The 14,456-nt window shown below is 41.5% G+C and overlaps 1 protein-coding gene across 5 annotated transcripts in view; it reads left to right on the forward strand.

Moving 5' to 3' along the window:
• The window catches only part of SVOPL (SVOP like), a 95,435-nt gene that overhangs the window by 19,870 nt on the left and 61,109 nt on the right, over window positions 1-14,456 (forward strand). For all 5 annotated transcript variants that reach the window (XR_011463949.1, XM_070369209.1, XM_070369210.1 and 2 more), the window contains one exon: window positions 10,560-10,623. Coding sequence is in view for 4 of the 5 variants with exons in the window: in XM_070369209.1 (XP_070225310.1) it covers window positions 10,560-10,623 (64 nt within the window). In the remaining variant the exon portion in view is untranslated. The remainder of the gene's footprint in view (window positions 1-10,559; window positions 10,624-14,456) is intronic.

The following is a 14,456-nucleotide window of genomic DNA, read 5'->3' on the forward strand; positions in this document are numbered from 1 at the left end:
TAGGTCCCATTGTTTATTTTTGCTTTTACTTCCAATATTCTGGGAGGTGGGTCATAGAGGATCCTGCTGTGATGTATGTCGGAGAGGGTTTTGCCTATGTTCTCCTAGGAGTTTTATAGTTTCTGGTCTTATATTTAGATATTTAATCCATTTTGAGTTTGTTTTTGTGTATGGTGTTAGAAAGTGTTCTAGTTTAATTCTTTTACAAGTGGTTGACCAGTTTTCCCAGCACCACTTGTTAAAGAGATTGTCTTTTCTCCATTGTATAGTCTTGCCTCCTTTGTCAAAGATAAGGTGTCCATAGGTGTGTGGGTTTATCTCTGGGCTTTCTATTTTGTTCCATTGATCTATATTTCTGTCTTTGTGCCAGTACCATACTGTCTTGATGACTGTGGCTTTGTAGTATAGCCGGAAGTCAGGCAGGTTGATTCCTCCAGTTCCATTCTTCTTTCTCAAGATTGCTTTGGCTATTTGAGGTTTTTTGTATTTCCATACAAATTGTGAAATTACTTGTTCTAGCTCTGTGAAAAATACCGTTGGTAGCTTGATAGGGATTGCATTGAATCTATAGTTTGCTTTGGGTAATATACTTATTTTTGCTATATTGATTCTTCTGATCCATGAACATGGTATATTTCTCCATCTATTAGTGTCCTCTTTGATTTCTTTCACCAGTGTTTTATAGTTTTATAGATATAGGTCTTGTTTCTTTAGGTAGATATATTCTTAGTATTTTATTCTTTTCGTTGTAATGGTGAATGGAATTGTTTCCTTAATTTCTCTTTCAGTTTTCTCATTATTAGTGTATAGGAATGCAAGGGATTTCTGTGTGTTGATTTTATATCCTGCAACTTTACTATATTCATTGATTAGTTCTAGTAATTTTCTGGTGGTGTCTTTAGGGTTTTCTATGTAGAGGATCATGTCATCTGCAAACAGTGAGAGTTTTACTTCTTTTCCAATTTGGATTCCTTTTATTTCTTTATCTGCTCTGACTGCTGTGGCCAAAACTTCCAAAACTATGTTGAATAGTAGTGGTGAAAGTGGGCACCCTTGTCTTGTTCCTGACTTTAAAGTGAAAGTGGAAGTGAAGTTGCTCAGTCGTGTCCGACTCTTTGCGACCCCATAGACTGTAGCCCGCCAGGCTCCTCCTCAGTCCATGGGATTCTCCACGCAAGAATACTGGAGTGGGTTGCCATTTCCTTCTCCAGGGGATCTTCCCAACCCAGGGATCGAACCCAGGTCTCCCACATTGCAAGCAGATGCTTTAACCTCTGAGTCACGGATAAATATAGCTTTTATTATGTTGAGGTATGTTCCTTCTGTTCCTGCTTTCTGGAGAGTTTTTATCATAAATGGATGCTGAATTTTGTCAAAGGCTTTCTCTGCATCTATTGAGATAATCATATGGCTTTTATTTTTCAGTTTGTTAATGTGGTGTATTACATTGATTGATTTGCAGATATTGAAGAATCCTTGCATCCCTGGGATAAAGCCCACTTGGTCATGGTGTATGATCTTTTAAATGTGTTGTTGGATTCTGATTGATAGAATTTTGTTGAGGATTTTTGCATCTATGTTCATCAGTGATATTGGCCTGTATTCTTTTTATTTGTAGCATCTTTGTCAGGAAATGGCAACCCACTCCAGTATTCTTGCCTGGAGAATCCCATGGACAGGAACCTTGCAGGCTGCAATCCATGGGGTCACAAGAGTCGGACACGACTGAGTGACTTTGACTTGACTTGACTTGTCAGGTTTTGGTATTAGGGTGATGGTGGCCTCATAGAATGAGTTTGGAAGTTTACCTTCCTCTGCAATTTTCTGGAAGAGTTTGAGTAGGATAGGTGTTAACTCTTCTCTAAATTTTTTTGTAGAATTCAGCTGTAAAGCTGTCTGGACCTGGGCTTTTGTTTGCTGGACGATTTCTGATTAGAGTTTCAATTTCCGTGCTTGTGATGGGTCTGTTAAGATTTTCTATTTCTTCCAGGTTCAGTTTTGGAAAGTTGTACTTTTCTAAGAATTTGTCCATTTCTTCCACGTTGTCCATTTTATTGGCATATAATTGCTGATAGTAGTCTCTTATGATCATTTGTATTTCTGTGTTGTCTGTTGTGATCTCTATTTTCATTTCTAATGTTATTGATTTGATTTTTCTCCCTTTGTTTCTTGATGAGTCTGGCTAATGGTTTGTTAATTTTATTTATCCTCTCAAAGAACCAGCTTTTGGCTTTTTGCTATGGTCTCTTTTATTTCTTTTGCATTTATTTCTGCCCTACTTTTTAAGATTTCTTTTCTTCTACTAACCCTGGGGTTCTTCATTTCTTCCTTTTCTAGTTGCTTTAGGTGTAGAGTTAGGTTATCTATTTGACTTTTTTCTTGTTTCTTGAGGTATGCCTGTATTGCTGTGAAGCTTCCCCTTAGCACTGCTTTTACAGTGTCCCACAGGTTTTGTGTTGTTGTGTTTTCATTTTCATTTGTTTCTATGCAAATTTTGATTTCTGTTTTGATTTCTTCTGTGATTTGTTGGTTATTCAGCAGCGTGTTGTTCAGCCTCCATATGTTGGAATTTTTAATAATTTCTCTCCTGTAATTGAGATCTAATCTTACTGCATTGTGGTCAGAAAAATTGCTTGGGATGATTTCAATTTTTTTGAATTTACCAAGGCTAGATTTATGGCCCAGGATGTGATCTATCCTGGAGAAGGTTCCGTGTGCGCTTGAGAAAAAGGTGAAATTCATTGTTTTGGGGTGACATGTCCTATAGATATCAATTAGGTCTAACTGGTCTATTGTATCATTTAAAGTTTGTGTTTTCTTGTTAATTTTCTGTTTAGTTGATCTATCCATAGGTGTGAGTGGGGTATTAAAGTCTCCCACTATTATTGTGTTACTGTTAATTTCCCCTTTCATACTTGTTAGCATTTGTCTTACATATTGTGGTGCTCCTATCTTGAGTGCATATATATTTATAATTGTTATATATTCTTATTGGATTGATCCTTTGATCATTATGTAGTGTCCTTTGTCTCTTTTCACAGCCTTTGTTTTAAAGTCTATTTTATCTGATATGAGTATTGCTACTCCTGCTTTCTTTTGGTCTCTATTTGCATGGAATATCTTTTTCCAGCCCTTCACTTTCAGTCTGTATGTGTCCCTTGTTTTGAGGTGGGCCTCTTGTAGACAACATATGTAGGGGTCTTGTTTTTGTATCCATTCAGCCAGTCTTTGTCTTTTGGTTGGGGCAATCAACCCACTTACATTTAAGATAATTATTGATAAGTATGATCCCGTTGCCATTTACTTTGTTGTTTTGGGTTTGAGTTTATACACCCTTTCTGTGTTTCCTGTCTAGAGAAGATCCTTTAGCATTTGTTTGAGAGCTGGTTTGGTGGTGCTGAATTCTCTCAGCTTTTGCTTGTCTGTAAAGCTTTTGATTTCTCCTTCATATTTGAATGAGATCCTTGCTGGGTAAAGTAATCTGGGCTGTAGGTTATTTTCTTTCATCACTTTAAGTATATCTTGCCATTCCTTCCTGGCCTGAAGAGTTTCTATTGAAAGATCAGCTGTTATCCTTATGGGAATCCCCTTGTGTGTAATTTGTTGTTTTTCCCTTGCTGCTTTTAATATTTGTTCTTTGTGCTTGATCTTTGTTAATTTGATTAATATGTGTCTTAGGTGTTTTGCCTTGGGTTGATCCTGTTTGGGACTTTCTGGGTTTCTTGGACTTGTGTGATTATTGGGTGATTATTTCCTTCCCCATTTTAGGGAAATTTTCAACTATTATCTCCTCAAGTATTTTCTCATTGTCTTTCTTTTTGTCTTCTTCTTCTGGGACTCCTATGATTCGAATGTTGGGGCATTTAACATTGTCCCAGAGGTCTCTGAGATTGTCCTCATTTCTTTTAATTCGTTTTTTTTTTTTTCCTCTCTATTTATTTCTACCATTCTATCTTCTACCTCACTAATCCTGTCTTCTGCCTCTGTTATTCTACTATTTGTTCCCTCCAGAGTGTTTTTGATATAATTTATTGCATTATTCATTACATATTGACTTTTTTATTTCTTCTAGGTCTTTGTTAAACCTTTCTTGCATCTTCTTAATCCTTGTCTCCAGGCTATTTATCTGTGATTCCACTTTGTTTTCAAGATTTTGGATCATTTTCACTATCATTATTTGGAATTCTTTATCAGGTAGATTCCCTATCTCTTCCTCTTTTGTTTGGTTTGGCTACACTTATCCTGTTCCTTTTCCTGCTGGGTATTCCTCTATCTCTTCATCTTGTTTATATTTCTGTGTTTGGGGTAGCTTTTTTGTATTCTGGCAGTTTGTGGAGTTCTCTTTGTTGTGGAGTTTCCTCGCTGTGGGTGGGGTTGTAGTACGGGTGGCTTGTCAAGGTTTCCTGGTTAGGGAAGCTTGTGTCAGTGTTCTGGTGGGTGGAGCTGGATTTCTCCTCTCTGGAGTGCAATAAAGTGTCCAGTAATGAGTTATGAGATGTCAATGGGTTTGAAGTGACTTTGGGCAGCCTGTATATTGAAGCTCAGGGCTATGTTCCTGTGTTGCTGGAGAATTTGTGTGGTATGTCTTGCTCTGAAACTTGTTGGCCTTTGGGTGGTACTTGGTTTCAGTGTAGGTATGGAGGAGTTTGATGAGCTCCTGTCGATTAATGTTCCCTGGAGTCAGGAGTTCTCTGGTGTTCTCAGGATTTGGACTTAAGCTTCCTGCTTCTGGTTTTCAGTCTTATTTTTACAGTAGCCTCAAGACTTCTCCATCTATACAGCACCGTTGATAAAACATCTAGGTTAAAGATGAAAAGTTTCTCCACAGTGAGGGACACCCAGAGAGATTTGCAGAGTTACATGGAGACGAGAAGAAGGAGGAGGGAGATAGAAGTGACCAGGATGAGATGAGGTAGAATCAAAAGAGGAGAGAGCAAGCTAGCCAGTAATCACTTCCTTATGTGTGCTCCACAGTCTGGACCCCTCAGAGATGTTCACGGAGTTATCAGAGAAGAGAAGAGGAAGGAAGGAGACAGAGGTGGCCAGGAGGATAAAGTGAAGTGAAGTGAAGTCACTCAGTCATGTCTGACTCTTAGCGACCCCACGGACTGCAGCCTACCAGGCTCCTGTGTCCATGGGATTCTCCAGGCAAGAGTACTGGAGTGGGTTGCCATTGCCTTCTCCAATAGGAGGATAAAGGGGAGAATCAAAAGGGGAGAGACAGATCTAGCCAGTAATCAGTTCCCTAAGTGTTCTCCACTGTCTGGAACATACAAAGAGATTCACAGAGTTGGGTAGACAAGAGAAGGGGGAGGGAGGAGATAGAGGTGACCTGGTTGAGAAAAAGGAGAGTCCAAAGGGGTAGAGAGCAGTCAAGCCAGTAATCTCACTCCCAAGGAAAAATGGGTACTGAAGATTGGGTTCTTAAAGGTACAAAATTGATAACAAATACCAAAAAGCAAAGATTAAAAATCTAGAGTAGAGGTTGTATTTTCAAAAATTCAATATTATAGAAAAAAAGTTACAAAATTATTATATATATATATATATATATATATATATGAAATTTGCTTTAAAAATTAGGGTCTCTCTCTCTCTTTTTTTTATTTTTTGCAAAGTAATCAGTTCAGTTCAGTTCAGTAGCTCAGTCGTGTCTGACTCTTTGCGACCCCATGAATTGCAGCATGCCAGGCCTCCCTGTCCATCACCAACTCCCAGAGTTCACTCATACTCACGTCCATCGACTCTGTGATGCCATCCAGCCATCTCATCCTCTGTCATCCCCTTCTTCTCCTGCCCCCAATCCCAGCACTGGAATCTTTTCCAATGAGTCAACTCTTTGCATGAGGTGGCCAAAGTACTGGAGTTTCAGCTTTAGCATCATTCCCTTCAAAGAAATCCCAGGGCTGATCTCCTTCAGAATGGACTGGTTGGATCTCCTTGCAGTCCAAGGGACTCTCAAGAGTCTTCTCCAACACCACAGTTCAAAAGCATCAATTTTTCAGTGCTCAGCTTTCTCCACAGTCCAACTCTCATACACATACATGACCACTGGAAAAACCATAGCCTTGACTAGATGGACCTTTGTTGGCAAAGTAATGTCTTTGCTTTTGAATATGCTATCTGGGTTGGTCATAACTTTCCTTCCAAGGAGTAAGCATCTTTTAATTTCATGGCTGCAGTCACCATCTGCAGTGATTTTCGAGCCCCCCAAAATAAAGTCTGACACTGTTTCCACTGTTTCCCCATCTATTTCCCATGAAGTGATGGGACCAGATGCCATGATCTTCATTTTCTGAATATTGAGCTTTAAGACAACTTTTTCAGTCTCCACTTTCACTTTCATCAAGAGGCTTTTTAGTTCCTCTTCACTTTCTGCCATAAGGGTGGTGTCATCTGCATATCTGAGGTTATTGATATTTCTCCTGGCAATCTTGATTCCAGCTAATAGTAGGTTATAAAAATGAAAATTAAAGGAGTAATAGAGGGCTTAAAAATAAAAAAAAATTAAAAAAATTAAAGAATGATAGTAAGTATAGTAAAAATATATCTAGGACTTTCTCTGGTGGTGTTGTGGGCAGTGTGGGGTCAGTTCATTTTCAGATAGTTCCTTGATCCGGCTTATATTTCTCAAGATCTGTAGGCCCCTTCCTATGTAGTTGGTGCTATCTACAGGGTTTTAATCTATTGCACCTGTCACTTCCAAGATGTTCCCTCTGTTTTAGCTTCTTCTCTTTGCTGGTCTCTTCAGTGTCTAATTTCTGCACTCTTGCAAGGGGCCGGTGGTGGACACTTTTTTAGGCTCACTTGTTCAGTCGTGCTGTGGGGAGGGAGGGACGCTGCAAACAAATACTGGCGTGTGCTTACAGTGTCTCGGCCACACTGGGTTTGCCCCCGCTCACAGTGTGTGTGCTTTCCCTGTCTACACTGCTTAGGCTCTAGGTTACTCTGCTGGGAACTGTCTGAGGCCTGCCCTCGGTTATACGCACTTCCCAAGTCTAAGCCACTCAGGTTCAGGTACTCGGGTAGTCCTCAGAGGTGCAGACTCGGTTGGGCCTGCGTTTTGTGCCCTTCCGAGGTCCGAGCAGCTCAGGTGACGAGGTGTTTGGTGAGTGCGGTCGCTGTGACTTATCGTCTCCCCCATCCCTGCCACTCGGTTTTCTGGGTGTACAACCTGCGCACCTTCTCAGGCGGATGTTGACCATCCAGAATCCCAAGGAGTCTTGGTTAGGAATGAAGCCTGCTTGCAGTTTGGTAGATAATGCCTCTCTGGGGCCGTGATTGCCCTCTTCCGGCTCTGGCTGCCCTCACCTGCCTGTCACCAGAAGGGGATGGGCCAGTCTGCAGGTGGGTAGCTCTGCTCAGTCCTTTGTTCCGTGAGTGAGCCTTGCGGTGTCTTAGGTTAGGGCTTTTTGCGAGGTAGCTATCCCACAGTCTGGTTTGCTGTCCGGAGTTAGTTCCCTCAGATTGCCCTTGGGGCATTCAGGCCTGGGCCTTACTCTAAGCAATGCAGCCCGTGCCTCCCTGCCCAGCCCCCACGTGCTAGTGGTGGATGCGGGCGTCTGTACTGTTTCTCTGCTGGGGGAGTTACCATTAGGCTCGTAATCTGTGGGTTTAAATTATTTATTTATTTTTCCTCCCGGTTATGTTGCTCTCTGTGGTTCCAAGGCTCACCACAGACTCGGCAGTAAGAGTGCTTCCTGTGTTTGGAAACCTCTCTTTTTTAGACTCCCTTCCCAGGACGGAGCTCCGTCCCTACCACTTTTGTCTCTCTTTTTATCTTTTATAGTTTTTCCTACCTTCTTTCTAAGACAATGGGCTGCTTTTCTGGGTGCCTGATGTCCTCTGCTGGCATTCAGAAGTTGTTTTGTGAGTTTTTCTGAGCGTTCAAATGTTCTTTTGATCAATTTGTGGGGGAGAAAGTGGTCTCCCTGCCCTATTCTTCCGCCATCTTCTGGTATTCCCATTTCTTTCAGAATTTTCCACAGTTTATTGTGATCCACACAGTCTAAGGCTTTGGCATTGTCAATAAAGCAGAAATAGATGTTTTTCTGGAACTCTCTTGCTTTTTCGATGATCCAATGGATGTTGGCAATTTGATCTCTCGTTCCTCTACCTTTTCTAAAACCAGGTTGAACATCTGGAAGTTCATGACTCATGTATTGTTGAAGCCTGGCTTGGAGAATTTTGAGCGTTACTTTGCTGGCGTGTGAGTAGAGTGCAATTGTGCAGTAGTTAGAACATTCTTTGGCATTACCTTTCTTTGGGATTGGAATGAAAACTGACCTTTTCCAGTCCTGTGGCCACTGCTGAGTTTTCTAATTTGAGTGCAGCACTTTCATAGCATCATCTTTTAGGATTTGAAATAGCTCAACTGAAATTCCATCACCTCTACTAGCTTTGTTTGTATTGATGCTTCCTAAGGCCCACTTGACTTCAGATTCCAGGATGTCTGGCTCTAAGTGAGTGATCATACCATTGTGATTATCTGGGTCATGAAGATCTTTTTTATATAGTTCTTCTGTGTATTCTTGCTGCCTCTTCTTAACATCTGCTTCTGTTAGCTCCATAACATTTCTGTCCTTTATTGAGCCCATCTTTGCATGAAATGTTCCCTAGGTATCTCTAATTTTCTTGAAGAGATCTCTAGTCTTTCCCATTCTATTGTTTTCCTCTATTTCTTTGCATTGATGACTGAGGAAGGCTTTCTTATCTCTCCTTGCTATGCTTTGGAACTCTGCATTCACATGGATATATCTTTCCTTTTCTCCTTTGCTTTTTGCTTCTCTTCTTTTCACAGATGTTTGTAAGGCCTCCTCAGACAGCCATTTTGCTCTTTTGCATTTCTTTTTCTTAGGGATAGTCTTGATCCCTATCTCCTGTACAATGTCACGAACTTCCTGATAATTTATCAGGTATCCTGATAGTTTATCAGGTACTCTGTCTATCAGATCTATCTAGTCCCTTAAATTTATTTCTTATTTCCACTGTATAATCATAAGGGATTTGATTTAGGTCATACCTGAATGGTCTAGTGGTTTTTCCTACTTTCTTCAATTTAAGTCTGAATTTGGCAATAAGGAGTTCATGGTCTGAACCACAGTCAGCTCCTGGTCTTGTTTTTGCTGTCTGTATAGAACTTCTCCAACTTTGGCTGCAAAGAATATAATCAATCTTATTTTGGTGTTGACCACATGGTGATGTCCATGTGTAGAGTCTTCTCTTGTGATGGTTAGATAGCATCATCAAATCAATGGACATGAATCTGAGAAAATTCCATGAGACAGTGAAGGAAATGGGAGTCTGGCATGCTACATTTTGTGGGGTCGCAGAGTCGAATACAACTTAGCAACTGAATGATGCTCCTAGGACATAGCTGTGTTCACCAGCCTGGAAGCTCTCTGAATCCTGTTTGTTAGGGATTTTTATGGAGGTTTCCTCATGTAGGCATAATTGATTATTAATTAGTTTTCCAGCCCCTCTCTTCTCTTCAGAGGAGGGGGGATAGGGCTGAAAATTCAAAGATTCTAATCATGCCTTAGTGTTTGAAGACCAGCCACCATCTAGGATGCATCAAGCATCACCTCCTTAGAATAAATGATGCTCCTATCATCCAGGAAATCCCAAGGTTTTCAGAAACTCTGTCGGGGACTGGCGTCAAAGACCAAATATTAGCAGGAACCAGGGCTTCCCAGGGGCTTACCTTATAATTCAGTTGCTAAAGAATCTGCCTGCATTGCAGGAGACCTGGGTTCCATTGCTGAGTCTGGAAGATCCCCTGGAGGAGGAAATGGCAACCCACTCCAGTATTCTTGCCTGGAGAATCCCATGGACAGAGGAGCCTGGTGGGCTACAGTCCATGGGGTTGCAAGAGTTGGACACAACTTAGCGACTAAACCACCACCAGGGCTTCCCTAGTGGCTCAGATGGTAAAGAATCTGCCTGCATCTCAGAAGGCCTGGGTTTGATCCCTGGGTCAGGAAGATCTCCTGGAGAAGGGAATGGCATCCCACTCCAGTATTCTTGCCTGGAGAATCCCATGGACAGAGGAGCCTGGCAGGCTGTGGTCTGTGGGGTTGCAAAGAGTTGGACATGAGTGAGCATCTTTCACTTTCAGGGACAGAGACCAACATATGTATTTCTATCATTTTACAGTGATGAAATTTTTTTCTGAATTGTTTATCAAAGAAACAAGAAAAATTATGATTTTTTTTGTTAAAGAAATGTTTGTTTAATTTTCGCTGTGCTGGGTCTTCATTGCTTTGTGCAGGCTTTCTCTAGTTGTGAGCAGGCATCACTGTTGCCATGCTCGGGATTCTCACTGTGGTGGCTTCTTGAGTTGCAGAGCATGGACTCTAGGCACGCAGTAGTTGTGGCACGCGGGCATAGTTGCCCTGCAGAATGTGGAATCTTCCTGGACCAGGGATTGAACCTGTGTCCCCTGCACTGGCAGGTGGATTCTTCTCCACTGTGCCACCAGGGAAGTCCAATGACTGTTTTATAAGATGAGTTATTTGGCTTTATGAAAGCATAATTGTGTTTTCCCCCTTCCTGTTTAGGCTAATCATAAAGACGGAATTCTTGCCTACAAAATATCGAGGCTACATGCTCCCCTTGTCTCAGGTGAGTGAAGCCAAATTCTACCCAGTCTTCAGATCCCAGTTTTTCTCCTGGTCAGTTGATGGTCCTTTGATCAGCACACTCCTGGTACTTGGTACCAGCCAGAAAGCATTAGGGATGCTTGACCACAAAGGTCATTTCCAAGGCTTTCTGAGCCAGGACTTCTATCATCCATTAATCCAGCAGCAGCATTTAGAGCACAGTAACCCCTTCCCCAGGAAACAGTCCACTGGCTGGTTTCACTAGAATGACAGCCGCTCAGGAATGCATCTGGTATGAACTTTCTCTCCCCATTGAGTCTTCAGTGGAGGCACACTCTCAGCACCCCTTCTAGAGTCTCCCTTGTGGACAGTAGTGTGCATAACTGGCCCGTGCCTGTGAGCGCTTTTGTAATCTCCTCCTCCCAGCTGAGCCGTTTCCCCAGGTGAGAAGATGAGGATGTCTCCCACCGCTCCTCAGACCCCTGCTGGCTACTGACTAGAGGTTTTGCATCCAGAAGCTCCATCAGTCTAGGTGCCCTTGTACCATCTTTGATGTCATCCTTATCCTAAAGCCCTGACTTTCAGAGGACCCAGGAAGGTGATGACCCTTCCCACTGAAAAATATATTAATATATTTGGCAATGAATAAAGCAGTAGGAGAATATTTAAAATTTTATTTTTGATTTTTCTGACACTAAATTTAGACAACAACAATAAAAAATGTAGGCAAACAAATGCTAACTCTTTATATCCCTCCCAGCTTTCTGCTTATCTTTGTCAAGATAAATGCCCACACTTTCAATAGTTAGGGGTTGGGTTTTACACTGAATGTGATTTAATAGATGTGATCTGGTTCAGGCTCACCTGTGGACATTTTCTCTTCCATCTACTTCCATTGCTTTTGTCATGATCCCATGTCATGACATTGTCTTATCTTCTCATTGCTGGTTTTATTTTCCGGGTCTTTTGGGGTCATCTAATTGATGAATCCAATGGTTTTAGGTGGCTAATGGGTTGGCCAAAAAGTTCTTTTGGGTTTCCCATAACATTGCAAGGGAAAAACCGAACAAACTTTTTGATGTTTCTTTGCACCGCCTGCCCCTCCCCGCCCCAAAATATTTACCTACAATGAAGAGCATCTTCTTACTACTGAGCTACCACAGAAGTCCTGGTGCAGTGCCTAACAGCAAATCCTGTTGCCTTTACCTCCAAAACATGTGCCAAATCCATCAAACAGGAAAAAAAAAATTTTTTTTTCTTATCATTTCACTACTAAAATCTTTTTCAGTGCCACATATGCTGTTACCCGGTCTGCTACAGTGGCTTCTTACTGGCCTTCTTTTTTTTTCTTACTGGCCTTCTTACACATTGCTTTTTCAGAAAGATCATCCCTGATCACACAAGTCATTCTCACATTACTTTTTTCTTTTATAGCTCTTACCACTTTCTGAAATATTCTTGCTGTTTTAAAAATAGACTTCCTTGGTGATGAAATAGTTACCCTGTAAGTGGCCCCCCAAAGGGTCTTTTAAAGTATTATCTTCTCTCCATCTCTGTGAGGTGGAATGGAGTTATCATCTATTCTTCATCTTCCACTGGGAAAATAATGCTCACGATAACACTTGGACCTGTTTTAATTCCCAACTCATGAGGGTGGCTGCCATGCTCTTTGTTGATATAAAATAATCTCAAGATAAATTTTTCAGGACAGAAAGCAGAATTGAGAAATATTTATACTATGTTACCATTTTAAGCAAAGAACAAAACGTATCCTCATTAGCTTGTATATGTTTAGAACAGGGGAGGTTCTTGACATTGTACAGGAGACAGGGATCAAGACCATCCCCAGGGAAAAGAAAAGCAAAAAACCAAAATGGCTGTCTGGGGAGGCCTTACAAATAGCTGTGAAATGAAGAGAAGCAAAAAGCAGAGGAGAAAAGGAAAGATATAAGCATCTGAATGCAGAGTTCCAAAGAATAGCAAGGAGAGATAAGAAAAGCCTTCCTCAGGGATCAATGCAAAAGAAATAGAGGAAAACAACAGGATGGGAAAGACTAGAGATCTCTTCAAGAAAATTAGAGATACCAAGTGAACATTTCATGCAAAGATGGGCTCGATAAAGGACAGAAATGGTATGGACCTAACAGAAGCAGAAGATATTAACAAGAGGTGGCAAGAATACACAGAACTGTATAAAAACGATCTTCACGACCCAGATAATCACGATGGTGTGATCACTCACCTAGAGCCAGACATCCTGGAATAGGTCTAAGGTCAAGTGGGCCTTAGAAAGCATCACTATGAACAAAGCTAGTGGAGGTGATGAAATTCCAGTGAAACTATTTCAAATCCTGAAGGATGATGCTATGAAAGTGCTGCACTCAATATGCCAGCAAATGTGGAAAACTCAGCAGTGGCCACAGGACCGGAAAAGGTCAGTTTTCATTCCAATCCCAAAGAAAGGTAATACCAAAGAATGCTCAAACTACCGCACAATTACACTCATCTCACACGCTAGTAAAGTAACGCTCAAAATTCTCCAAGCCAGGCTTCAACAATATGTGAACCGTGAACTCCCAGATGTTCAAGCTGGTTTTAGAAAAGGCAGAGGAAACAGAGATCAAATTGCCAACATCTGCTGGATCATGGAAAAAGCAAGAGAGTTCCAGAAACACATCTATTTCTGCTTTATTGACTATGCCAAAGCCTTTGACTCTGTGGATCACAATAAACTGGAAAATTCTTCAAGAGATGGGAATACCAGACCACCTGACCTGCCTCTTGAGAAACCTATATGCAGGTCAGGAAGCAACAGTTAGAACTGGACATGGAACAACAGACTGGTTCCAAATAGGAAAAGGAGTACGTCAAGGCTGTATATTGTCTCCTGGCTTATTTAACTTGTATGCAGAGTACATCATGAGAAATGCTGGGCTGGAAGAAGCACAAGCTGGAATCAAGATTGCCAGGAGAAATATCAATAACCTCAGATATGCAGATGACACCACCCTTATGGCAGAAAGTAAAGAAGAACTAAAGAGCCTTTTTATGAAAGTGAAAGAGGAGAGTGAAAAAGTTGGCTTAAAGCTCAACATTCAGAAAATGAAGATCATGGTATCCGGTCCCATCACTTCATGGCAAATAGATGGGGAAACAGTGCAAACAGTGGCAGATTTATTTTTCTGGGCTCCAAAATCACTGCAGATGGTGATTGCAGCCATGAAATTAAAAGATGCTTACTCTTTGGAAGGAAAGTTATGACCAACCTAGATAGCATATTGAAAAGCAGAGACATTACTTTGTCAACAAAATCAAGGCTATGGTTTTTCCTGTGGTCATGTATGGATGTGAGAGTTGGACTGTGAAGAAAGCTGAGTGCTGAAGAATTGTTGCTTTTGAACTGTGGTGTTGGAGAAGACTCTTGAGAGTCCCTTGGACTTCAAGGAGATCCAACCAGTTCATCCTAAAGGAAATTAGTCCTGGGTGTTCATTGGAAGGACTGATGCTGAAGCTGAAACTCCAGTACTTTGGCCACCTCATGCAAAGAGTTGACTCATTTTAAAAGACCCTGATTCTGGGAGGGATTGGCGGCAGGAGGAGAAGGGGACGCCAGAGGATGAGATGTCTGGATGGCATCACCGACTCGATGGGCGTGAGTTTGAGTGAACTCTGGGAGATGGTGATGGACAGGGAGGCCTGGTGTGCTGCTATTCATTGGGTCGCAAAGAGTCGGACACGACTGAGTGTCTGAACTGAACTGAGAACAGCTTCGGAAGGATGGAAGAAACTGGTGATACTGGTTTCTTCTGAGAAGAGGAACTGGATGGAAGGAAACTGGGAGAAAAGAGGAATCCA

The sequence above is a fragment of the Bos mutus genome, chromosome 4, assembly GCF_027580195.1.
Source record: "Bos mutus isolate GX-2022 chromosome 4, NWIPB_WYAK_1.1, whole genome shotgun sequence".
Taxonomy (NCBI): Eukaryota; Metazoa; Chordata; class Mammalia; order Artiodactyla; family Bovidae; genus Bos; species Bos mutus.